At 27.2% G+C, this 13,340-nt stretch overlaps 1 protein-coding gene across 1 annotated transcript; it reads right to left on the reverse strand.

Annotated features, from left to right (window-relative positions):
• Nucleotides 1–2,911: 2,911 nt before the first annotated feature.
• On the reverse strand, nt 2,912–6,463 carry LOC119676404 (E3 ubiquitin-protein ligase NRDP1-like). The gene is made up of 7 exons (XM_038087642.1): nt 6,432–6,463; nt 5,765–5,886; nt 4,144–4,253; nt 3,925–4,067; nt 3,359–3,803; nt 3,086–3,251; nt 2,912–3,015 (listed from the first exon to the last, which is right to left on the reverse strand). Exons 3-7 carry the CDS (start codon nt 4,231–4,233, stop codon nt 2,912–2,914), a joined length of 948 nt encoding a protein of 315 aa, XP_037943570.1. The 5' UTR covers nt 4,234–4,253; nt 5,765–5,886; nt 6,432–6,463.
• Between the last annotated feature and the right edge of the window lie 6,877 nt (nt 6,464–13,340).

A 13,340-nucleotide genomic window follows, 5' to 3' on the forward strand; every position in this document is an offset into this window, starting at 1 on the left:
TGCACTCTATTGATTGTATTAAATATAAAAATAATAATTATAACTTAATGAATATATATAAAAAAGTTTTTTTAAGTAATAATATTGAACTAAAATTATGAAAACAACATTAAAAAAAAATATTATTCAACAATTAATTTAAAAAATATTAATTACTTTACATGTTTACATGTAAAATATATATATAACATTAAATTAAATTTTTTATTTAATTCTCTTGGTCAAAAAATTTTTTTTTATATTATTTTAATAAGTTAGCATAAATTTTTTTAAGAATTTTTAACAATTAATTTAAATGTATAATTTTCTTGACATCATGTGCAATTCTTAAAAATATAATCTCGTTCATTTATCACTTAACATTAAAATATATAAAAAGTTCATTAATTCATTTAAAATTATAACATTAAGTGCAAGAAGTAAATTAAGTTTTCATTTATTAAAATTTAAAAATTTTTTGAATTTAATTATTTAACATACTAAATTTGAGATTTATTAACAGTGTAAGAATTAAAATCAATATGATTTAAAATAAACATTTTTTTCTCTTAAATATTTAATGTTGTGTATCGTATTGTTTTACAGAAATATTAAGTAAAGATATTCATTTTATTATATATTTATACTATAAACAAATAGAAGCAAAAAGTACTTTTTATAAATGTTAATATAAATAAAATTTTATTAATAAATGTTTCGTTAAAAAAAAAACTTATAAAAAATTAAAACTGTTTTATTTTAATAATAAGAATTAGTCAATTTCAATTGTTTATCTAAATATACATAAATTTTGTTTTTAAAAGTAATTAAAAATTAATGCTGCTTAGTAAAGTGTTTAGTTCTCCATATGATGATGCTCAGATCTGGTTAATCACATGACATAACACAAGTGAACCACACGTAGCTACTGGTCTAACATGTCATTCTTGTTACGAGACAGTAGAAGTATCTGTAATTGTCCAGCATCTACAAAAGCTTATTTCAGATTTTTGGGTTATGATGTACTGAGTATTAGCAATGTTCATACTCTACCACTGGCTGACTGACTTGATTCATTGAGAAAATTAAGAATAATTTATTTTTTCATTTCAATCATTCCCTTTTTCTTTTGGTCTTACATCAAATATCTTCTGCATTTGGACTTGGGTATATTTGTCAATTGACTGACGCACTATCCCTTATTAAGAAATACTTAAGTGTAGATAATAAATTATAAGTAAATAAATATTTTGTGTGTGTTGGCAGTGAATTAATTAACGCAGTAACTCATTTTTATACTTTTCCCCTACCTGCTGTGGTTTCTTTAAGAGGGTCACTCTTTATATTTTAAACCTTGGCAACACTGATTGTTAGGTGCCATCTAATGTTTCCTTACAAATGTTTGACATTATTAAACATAATCTACTTTAGACTTTTTGTATTACGAGTATTTGCGGGGATTTATAAATTGAGTCATCGCGAAAAAATGGAATTGGAACAACTTTCGAGTTTCGTCTTTCGATTATCAAAACAAGAGTGCATTGATTACCTTACTTTCACATTTGGCGATGAAGCTCCATCGTTTGCTACCGTGGAAGGCTAGTACAATGATTTTATTCCTGTTAATCGTGGCCGCAGTTCGTTCACTGACGAAATTTGTAAAGATCGTCCAAAATCAGTTGTTGTGCCAAAAAAACATTGATGTTGTGCAAAAACTGATACTCGTAATGCAATATCTTCATGCGACATACTGTGAGATTAAGGTACCCTCAGGTATTAGTTGCACCAGCGTACATAAAAATTGCACGATCATTTAGTCATGAGGAAAAGGTTTGTTCTCGTGTTCTCGTGTTGTCGTTGTATCCCTATCATTTGACAAAATTTCAAAAAGATGCAGTCATGTCGATTGGTGCACACAAATACTAAAGAAGTACAATGGCGGTGCTCCAAAAGACGTTGCTTACCAGTATATAAGATTGTAACAGGTTACATTTTCGATGTCAACACGAGCAGGATCTTTTTGTTAAAAATACTGAACGTTTTATAACTTAATGGGTGTCGTCTTATAAGGTCTTCAGTGGCAGACGCACTAATTTGTCCAGATTATTATTTTTCAATATGAAAACATTTTTCCATTATTTGGATCTGATGTTGATATTGATAAATTCAGTATTGCTTAACATTAGTCTCTAAGAAGTCCCATAGCACTTACAATATTACATTTTTTAATTATTTTGAATGATTTTGTCCGGTTTTTTTCGCTTTCGTACTTGATACTTGGTTGAGTTTCCATGGTAGAGTAAAACAGTACGATTGAGAAAGATTTGCATAGGAATAACATTTCGGATGAGGATTTGAAATAATAGAAAAAAAAGAATAAGCGTAGGCATGGAAATACTGAGTCCAAATTGTGTCAAGATTGTGCAGCATTGTAACCACATCGTTTAAAATGTTAGTTTATAGATTTATGACGTCATGCAGCATAGAACTACAGATTGGGCTCAACTAAAGAATAAATGATTTTATGACTGACATAAGTTGGGCTAGAATAATTTTTGACACATTTGCAAGTCGTCGCTTTTTGAAAATGTTGAATGAACATACATCGAGAACTGAAACTGAATACTTATTGGAACATGAAAAATGTACTACATGGCTGAGAAAGGTTGATATTTTCGACGGTAATGGTTCTCATGGATGTTGACTTTCTTACTTTAGCAGTTGATATATACGTTATACGAAAGCAGGTGTCTACTAAATGCAATACCATTCAGCTATCCATTTGTGTGATATGCAAATAATAATCTACTTTATATATTTACTTAGTATGTTCGATTTAATAATATTTTCTAAAATATTAATAATTTAACTTGACAGTATGTGATTAATACTGTTAAAATTTATTTATTTATTTATAAATAAATTTTTGTTACTAATTAATATCGTCAGCAAAAATCATAATGAATCCGGGTTCAACCATAAAATCTTGTTCTATATCGTTATTATCACAACTTAATATCAAAATAGATGGCCCATCTGAAAGTTAGAAAAATGAAAAATAATATCAAATATTTGTACCACGTATCTGCTAATATAGTATGTATACCACGTATCTGCTTGCACACGTATCTGTCAAAGATTTGTCTATTAAAGCGGCGAATTGTCGGTGTACAAATTCCACGTGGCCAGTGACGTTCGTGACAGTTTGTTGCCAAGCGGTTTAAAATATGCGGTGGGCAATTCATTTCAGACAAACAATTTTTGATCATCGACTATAATAATTCAACAGCATTAGTACATTGATTAGACATGTGATTATTGTAATAGATTTTTAAAATTTTTGAAGACGTTAAAGAAAAACTTTTTTATAACAACAAACCTTTAAAACCCTATTGGGCGTCGAAATAATGGACAACCAATTTGCAACTTCTGCATGGTGTAATGATCTACTCCAACGTACAACCTCATTTTCATCAATTTGAATAGCAATTGCACGTGCCTCAGGATTTAAAAAGCTCGTTGTACGGATAAAACGTTTAAATAATTCCGAGTCTGCTTTTAATTCAAGGATTGTTTGCTTACTGTACTGAAGATTTGCTTCAAGATCAAAGATTTTACGTTTAAGTGATTTGCTTGCTTTAGATAGCTCACGTATACAATTGTGATCTTTCATTTGATCTTTTGGTATAAACATCCCACAGCCCTTCTCACATGTCAATAGCACATTAGGATTATATTCACATTGGCTTCTATGCGCACCAAGATCTTCTAGTTTCAAGATAACTGTACACCCTTCGGCGACATTTGTACACGATAATCTCAATCTAAAATTGATTAAAGTTTATAGATACTGGTTAGATACATTTGCGAAGAATTGTTTAATTTGACATATTAAATCAATACTAATATCTTTGTAATACATGTTATGCTTTAGAGTAAACTTACCTTGACAATAAGGTCTTAAAAATTCTTGGTACTTCACGTATATGTGTTGTTTCAATTGTACTTCGATCAATTGGGCACGTTGACTGGCGTGTAATCCACTGTGTTATACATTGACGACAAAAAGAATGCTCACAAGATGCAATCTATTTAATTTTAATAACACATATAAAATGATTATATATAAATTTTATATATAACATACGGTTATTATATTGTTACCTGAATCGGATCCTCTAGAACACCAGAACATATTGGGCATATTAACTCTTCATCTACTCCTCCTATGAATCTGTGTACATCGTAGCCCATTTTGAACGGTAGGCTAGAAACTTAATGTGATTATAATAATATAAGGGGTGTGTAAAGAATATTTTATTATATAGATATTATTAAAGTGATATTTACGATTTTAGTAATGGGGCGTGTAATCGAATTACTAATGAAAATGTTCTATTTTTTAATGTTGTTTTCAACAGATGGTGTTGCAACTAACAATTTAAAGTGAAAAATTTGAGTATATGCGTTATTTCTACCGTGTCGTATTTTACTCTTAAAAAACTAGAGAAATTAAGTAATTAATATGGCTTAAGCATTATAATATGGTCGTTGTTTGAATCGGTAGCAGGCCTTATAAGCTTATAAGCTATAAAACATATCACTAGTAATTAGTACAAAATGTTGGCCTTTACAGGCATTTTTAATTTATTTAATTAATAAATTATATTAATTTATTTAATCTAATTTTAATGAAAGCATAATTATGCAAATAAAGAATTAGGTAATATCACGATCTGTAACTGGCATTGATGTAATATTATACTTTATATATAATATATATATTATATATTAAATAATGTTATAATATTACTGAAGATGTTTGACAAGTTAATAACATATGCCGCTTACAGAAGTTTCCAGTATAGAACTCAAAGAGAAAATGGAATTTAGATATTGTAGATCGTGCATAGACTATAAAAATACGTTATGAATAATTGCAGAGTAACTATTACAATGGTTATCGCCACACATTTGGTGTTTATAAATAGATTTAAAAATTTTTAAAGGTGGTATCGCAAAAAAAATGCTCCTCTATAAATCTTAACCAACAATACCACCATAAAATGAATTCTTCTGCCTTTTTTATTCCAGTCAAGCACAGACTAAATATTAAAGAAAGCGACTAAATTCAACGAGAATTTATGTAGAGCTAAAGTAATTCGAGTAATTCAAGAACCGCTTTACTGTACATAAATATGATAATGTACTAAAAACAAAATTATAATTTTAAATACTCCTTTTTAAAAAGATAGAAATATAAAAGAAGATGAAAGTGCTACGATCCTTCGTCAAGCACACTACATCATTTAGAATATTCGATTAATTTATTTAAGTTCTGAATTCTGTTTTCCTATTCAGACAACGTGACAATATAAATTTTTAGGTTAAAGGAAAATATTTTATAGTGAATTAAAAAAGCAATAAGCGCTTTTATAGCACCAAACAACGATTACATCGAAGCATATACTAGAAATTCAAACAACCCGTACTTTTGTAAATCAGTGAATGGAATTGGGTGGATCTAATGTTTCGTAAATCTAAATATAAAGTTGTGGGGAGGTGTTGCCTAGAGTTCTTAATGCAGTAGAATAAGAATAAAGTGATCTGTGAAAACTGGCGACGGCAATTCGTATATAAAATGCAAACTGCTGCAATTACTTGATATAACATCAAAATAATATATAAGTTCAGATTAGAGAAGTTTTTCTCGGCGTCATGTTTCTTGTAAAAATTAAAATAAAATATGTTCAGTCTTTTTATTGATTATTTGTAATATACTTACTATGGTTTTTGCTCTGGTTGGATTAAGCAAGGAGAAAAGGAATTTTCTTCGGCCAATAAATATTCACTAAAAATTAGTCTTGAATAACAAAATTAGTACAGATGTTTCCCAGTAATTTTATTCTACGAATATATTTAAACTTTATGATTTCTTTTTTCTAATTCATAAATGAGCGTAAAAAAATAATACGTATATGTCACAAAAAATATACACATATGATAGTAAAACAAAGAAAATTTATAACATTGACTTTTATAAAATTTTAAAACTAAAAGAATTTTATTTTCGAAGCTTATGTGATTAAATCAAAATCTTAATATTTGATTTAAATTGTCAATTTGCCACATTCTTCTTCTTCTTCTTGTTCTTGAGTTAGTGCTATTACGCACTTTTACTCTATAATGGCTGGGGGGTTTATCACTACCCCACACTAGGCTTTAACTAGGCTAAAGTGTGGGGTTTATAGAAATCTCTACTTACTCTTTTCTCTTTAATTATTTAGCCACTTGTGATGCAGTGATGTAAAAATGGGTTTTTTCCAAAAATTTTTTCTAAAGGAACAAGAAGTTGTTCACTTGTTTCAAGTGCTAATGAAAGTTTACAGATTCATTTATTTGAAAAAAATAAATAGATATTTAAAAAGTCTAAAAAAATACTTAATACTTACATACATCCTCGTGAAACTTTGAATGATTTCTTATTTACAATAAATAAATACTGAACAAAAATTTTTATCAGAAAAATAAAAAATAAACTTATTGAAATAGATTATCACAATTTCATGGCTAACTTAATTTTTAACATATCCACTTTTTGAAAAGTAAATTTATCACAGTGTTGGAAAGCGATTTATCGAATACCTGATACCTGATGTTGTATGTCAATACTTAACATAGTACACTCGAGGTTATGATACTCTAAATGCTTTTATCTGATATTATAAAAAAGTGATTAAATATTAGGAGTGCTCATCTAAACTGATAAATGCCTTATAAACCTTATAAACGTATAAATTTATACAAACTTCATAAATTTACACGAAAATTTCACCGAATAAATTTAATTCGTATAAATTTATGTATTATTAATATAGAGTTGCTTTTCAGTATAAACAAGACATTTACAAAAATATTTTTGTAAATATTTTTTAATTTGGAATTTTCGCTCAACTTAGATATTTTATTTTATAATTTATTGATAGTGTCACAGCTGATAAAGTTTGCACAAATATATAAAATTACAACGATATTGGCTAAAAAATTGTGTTGCTTAGCATTGCATTTTGTACTGTCATAATTATTGTGAATATATATAGTGCTATTATACAGCAGATTGATATATGTATACTCAGTGCGTTCATATAGCTGTGTATGTAATACTATGTTCAGACACAATTTAATTTCGCAAAAATCTTGATTTCAGCGAAATTAAGCAGTTTTTTCCATACAAAATTCAGTTTTGAGCATAGGACAAAATTAAGGAAATTTTAAAAATTCCAGATACAAAGGGTGTTTGCAGCATGTCATTTTTAACATTTGATTTGTAAACAAGAAAACATATGTTCTACTCAATTAATTAATAATTAACTTCGAAATTAACTTAATTTAATTTTTATGAAATTAAGGAAATTTAGCTGTCTGAACATAGTATAAACGCATAAAATTATACATGTGATAAATTTATATGCTTAGTTGAGTACTCCTTTTATATTTGTTTGTTTTTATAAACATTTTTTCAAAAATATTTCATTTGCATATTCATGGCATAAAAGGTGATAAAAATAATATTGATGTTTTTACATACATAAAACTTTGTCAACTTATTTATAATTAATAGTTAATTTTATTATATTCTTTTTGTGTGCTAATCATAGAGATCGGTGACAGATATTCCTTTATTCCATACACTTAATCAGAAATATATTTAGCTCCTGTGTACGTAAGAGAGAAAAAAAATGAAAAAATCCATGAAAATAAATAAAATTTAACGACTTTTGCTATTAAAATTTTCGCTATTAGTTAAGCATATAAAATTTAATAAACCATAAAAACTTCACTACATAAGCTTTTAAAATGTCAATTAGTTTAAGGTTTAATGGCCATTTTTATGACAGTGCAATAGATGGAGCAACAGTGTACTGGCACTTTGAAAGGACCAAATGTTTTTCTTAATAAAAAAACGTACACGTATATTGGATAAAATCATATTTTCACACACTTCATTAAACTTAAAGAGAGGTATTTAGTTAAAGCTTTTATTGGAAAATTATATCAAAATAAATTTCTTACCTAATAGCGCGTATATGATTTCATTAGTAGAAACATTAATAAAATTATTAAATAAATTTGAAACACATTAATAAAAACTTATTGAAATTGAAATTTGAAACTTTTCATCCCATTTATATCTAAAAACGCAGTTGAAGTAATAAATCATGAGGGGATTAAAAAATAAATTAAAATTACTTTCAGTTTAAAAAGTTTTTTTCAGGATTTTGTGTGAAAAAAATACATAATATTTATAATTCGATCTGAAATATTTTCAGTTAAACATAAGAGACATAAAAGAAGCATTGTTCCGACAATAATGGCTAGATACCTATAACACAATAGGAGCAGATTATTACAGTACTTATATTGAACAGCTTAATAAAAAACAACATCATAAGTGTAAAGCCAATAATGAAAAGTTAAATACTGACTACAAACCTTATCCTCAGTTAAAGCTGCTTATCGTCTACTTTTCGTAAATAAGTTTTGAATAAAAAATATTACTTTTCAATGGTGGAAATGTAGTAAAAGGTAGGTAAAACACAATCCCTTAAAAGTATATTAAAAATGTCATCGTATGTCACAGTGAATAAACAAACACATTACTGCCCTTTTTCACAAATACTACATTCATATCATACATTCAGCAGCATAAGTTCGGATTAAGTTAAAAGTTACTCATACGCACCGATGTACACAACTACTGATTTAATAAAAAATTAAAATGAAAAATATTTAACAAATGTTGAAACATGAAATACTCTATGATTATACTACATATGCTGTATATATAATATATAATAAAAGATAATGGAAACATAAAGCTTAATATTTAACGTTAAATGCAAAATTACAGAAATATATACTTTTTTTCACTTATTAATTTTTTTAATAATTAAAATTAAATATGTTTGATGTTCTCTCTGAGTATTAATTTATTAATAAAATTTTTTCTCTTATATTTTAATTATTTTTAAAATTGGTGTTGGAAACTGCTTTTTAAATTTTTTTCCTTTTAAATCAAAATTCTTCAACTGATAAATAATTTCGTAATAGTATCTGCACTTTTTCCACTTATTTAATAAATTTGAAATTTTTATATGTGGGAAATAATTTTATAATAGTATATGTACTGTTTCAACTTATTCCATATATTTGATATTTTATGTGTATGTGCTTTTAATAAATTTAAAGCCGAGTTGTATTTTTTAAGTTATTAACATAGAATAAAAATTTTATTCACACTAATAAAATTCTCTCAGCACATTATCAATACACTTATTCATTTTAAATGATATTATTATATATATTTAATGAAATTTCAGAGATCGCCATTTCCCCAACTCTCTACAATATTTATACATCTGATATCCCAATGTTAGGTCCCTCGATTCTGGTGTTATATGCTGCCGATACGTGTATGCTATACTCGGATAAATATACTCTCAATATAACTAACATACTTCAAGAGTATATAAACCTCATCCTGGAGTATTTCCAAAAATGGAAAATAAAAATCAATAATGAGACAGTGGAGACTCTCATTGGAGAGAGAACCCGTCGAGAGTGATGGTGGGAGATATGGTTATAAACTGGGCGGATAGCATTAAATATCTAGGTATCATGGTGGCGAAGCGATTCGCATGGCTTAAACATGTTCAACTGAAAAGAATTAGCTGTGCCAAAATTCTTCTTCACCTTCAATCGCTATTCAAAAATGAAAATCTCAATGCTAAAAAAAAACCGTATAATTCGACCGTCACTTCTATATGGATGTGTAGCGCTTAGCAATGTTTCAAACACTACTATTCGCCAGCTAGAAATTGCACAAAGTTAGAGATTTTTAAGGGTACTATGGTACATTAGGACAAATGACATTCTAATACATAAAGGATAGTTCCCTGAAATTACCACGTTATCGAAATGCAGAATGGTTACAGCGTCCTCGGGGACGTATGCAGATCTGAGGTCAATTATTGCTTACTCTGATGAAGCGATAAACAACAATCCAGTCAAGAAGTAGAGAGGTGTTATGAAGAAACCTCGCAGTTAATAGAGATTAAAAGTTCTCAAGTGCACTAACTCAACTAGCCTCAACAATTTAGTAGTAATATAGAAGAGAATTATTTTTAATTGATTGAGTTTTTGGAATTGTCTTTAGAAATATGCGTTGATTTTATATATATAATATTTGTTCAATCTGTTAAACCAAAAACAATGACTTTGTGTGTTTTAACGAAACAAGCTAAAGTTGCATGAAACTTTGGTTGTTCATATATAAAGTTTTTTGTATCTTTTTTTATTTCTCAAAAGATAATAACCAAAGTACTTGTCGTGCTTTTCAATTAAAGTGACCGTATAAACCATGGTTTATTGAAATTACAATCAACTATTATAATTTTAATTGTTAAAACTTTCTCGTCTTTTAATAATCTTTTAGAATAAACAATATTTATTGCATATATTTTATTTCATCATAATAGACTTTAATAATTGAAAACAACTAGTTTATTTTTATTATTCAAAATGTCTAAGAAAAAGATAACAATGTTCCCTTCATAATATACAAATATATATATACTCATCCTTGTATTTATTTTGCTGCCTGATTATTTATATGTACCTTAGTAACATTTTGTTTATGTGAAAACAAAGTTGAGATGCAAAAAAATGGCTGGCTGCTAAGCAGCAAGATCTTTAGAAATATTTCCTAGGAGTCTTATAATCTTGCCTGATGGGGGAAGAACAAAAAACAAATTTAATTTAAAACCAAATCTTTATAAATTGATGTTTTTCTTTTTATTAAAATGTTTTTTGTTTTTTTATGAAACTTCAACGGCTTTACGACATCTGCGAAGTAAATATGCGTCAGTGTTGCTCTTATTTGAGTGCAGAACAATTTAATTTCATGTGCTGTCTTCTTACTTTAGCGGGTTTTTGTGGCTTTTAATGAAAAACACCCAAGATGCTGCTTAGATGACAAATCATATATCAAACAAATATCTATATTTGCGACTTCTTAGAATTGTCACATTTGTTTGCGGTTGGCTTAAGAAAGTTCGTATTAAGCTTCAGCTATTCCATGCGTGCAAAACTATTCGCGGAAAACTTTAAATTAATTTTTGAGAAAATTAATTTTGTGTGACATTTTAGTATCTAACATTTCCTTGATGTAAGAAATTTTGACAAATTTATTGTAAATATTTTGTGTATTTTATTTTAAAATGTTTTGAAACTTGGTTTTAATTTTGCAACTTTAAAAAAGTTCAGAAATTCATGATATAAAAAAAAATATTTTATACAACTTGAGTTTATTTTTTTGCTTTATAGAATTTAATACTTAATCTCTATATTTTATACATGTGTGGTTTAGTGAGAATATACATATATCAACACTATTTCTGATTGATGTGCTTCAGAATGATATGCATCACCACATTAAAAGTTATACACCCGATGATATAAAGAAGTAATCGTTTGTTTAGAGATGCTATAAATATTATTCGCCACTGATCAGGTTGGCTGACGGAAGCCACTTGAGGCAAATCATGTCTGTAATGGCCTATTGAGAAGAAAAAGAGGAAGAAAAAGAAGAAGAAAAAGAAGAAGAAGGAGAAAAAGAAGAAGAAAAAGAAGAAGAAAAAGAAGAAGAAGAAAGAAGAGGAAGAAAGAAGAGGAAAAAGAAGAAGGAGGCTTCCTTCCTCCTTCTTAAGAAGAAGAAGAAAGAAGAGGAAGAAAGAAGAAGAGGAAAGAAGAGGAAGAAAAAAAAGGAGGCTTCCTCCCTTCTTTTTAAGAAGAAAAAGAAAAAGAAGAAGAAGAAAAAAAAGAAGAAAAAGAAAGAAGAAAAAAGAAAGAAGAAAAAGGAGAAGAAGATGAAAGAAGAAAGAAGAAAGAAGAAAGAGGAAAGAAGAGAGAAGAGAGAAGAGAGAAGAAAGAAGAAGAAGAAGAAACCACTACCCACTACCAATGGTTCTGCAATTATTTTTCATTTCTCAGAGTCCGTGTTCATTATCCAACTGACCCAAAACCGTACTTGACTTGTATGTTAGAACTTGGAGTTTTGTTCATTTGCTAAGAAAGTTCATTAACAGATTTACTAGCTGTGGTGTATTAGAACGATATCATAAACCCGTTGTGAAATAATTGAATTAATTTATTATACTTTTATTTTTAATTGTTAAATTTCAAGATAACAATTATTTTATTATATTCATCTTGAAAATAATAAATAGGGATCTAAGCCTTAAAGATTTTCAACCGTTATTTATATTAAATACTTTTATCAAGCATTAATTCTATATATAAATAAATAAAGAATATTTTGCTGTACTCTTGAAAAAAATTGCAAAATGTTATAAGTTAAACTTACTTTATACAGCTTATTTTATACAAAACCGTAAATAAAATACTGTTTTGTTAGAGAGATACTTAATACGAATATGTAAAAGAATTTTAGTTAGGGTATTTACTAAAGTAAGCTGAAATTTTTTTATGCATTACGTTTTTAATCTCTTCCCAAATCATTCTGTTTGAGTTAAGTTCAAGATATAAAAGCTACTTTTTGGACATTTTAGAAAGAAAAGTATTACAAAATGTAACAATTTTTAATCACTCTATTTAAGTGCACTTTTATTACTTGCTTTTTATAATCCTCTATGAAATTCATCAGAGATACTAAATATTAACGTTTATTTTTTGTTCGGTGAAATTTTTCATTGAAATGCGATAATTTTTAATTAAAATTTTTATACTGTTTTTTTAAAAAAACTTGTAAAATTTCTTTTATTACATTTTCATTGATTTTGTATTACGAAAATTGATACCTTTTCGAACTTAATTACTTTTTAAGTTAACAGTCATCCACTAATTAAAAAGGCAAGGGTTGATTTACTTATTTTCAGAAAAAGAAATTTTGTTACATGGGGTTGGTAGTGTATCAAAGAGAAATTCAAAGTAATTATTAAATATTGAGTATATATAAAAAAATGACTAAAAGAACCATCAATCAATGTTAGAAAATGAAATGTAGTGAAGTTTTATATTAAGTACGATAGCATAGTATTGACTGACAATTATGCAGAGATATCATAATAAAAAGAAAATATCTAAAAAAAAATTTTAAAAAATATAAGAATATAAAGAGAAAATTTATAAATGAGTAGTGTTTTGAAAGACGATAATTTAAAAGAATTTTTTTAGTAAATAAATTTATTTAATGATTTCGAACTCACAGAATTGGAAAGCATAAAACGAATATTTTATTAAATTCTACTTATATATATATATATTTAATTATTATGTTGAGG

This window comes from Teleopsis dalmanni, chromosome 2 (genome assembly GCF_002237135.1).
Source record: "Teleopsis dalmanni isolate 2A chromosome 2, ASM223713v2, whole genome shotgun sequence".
NCBI lineage: Eukaryota > Metazoa > Arthropoda > Insecta > Diptera > Diopsidae > Teleopsis > Teleopsis dalmanni.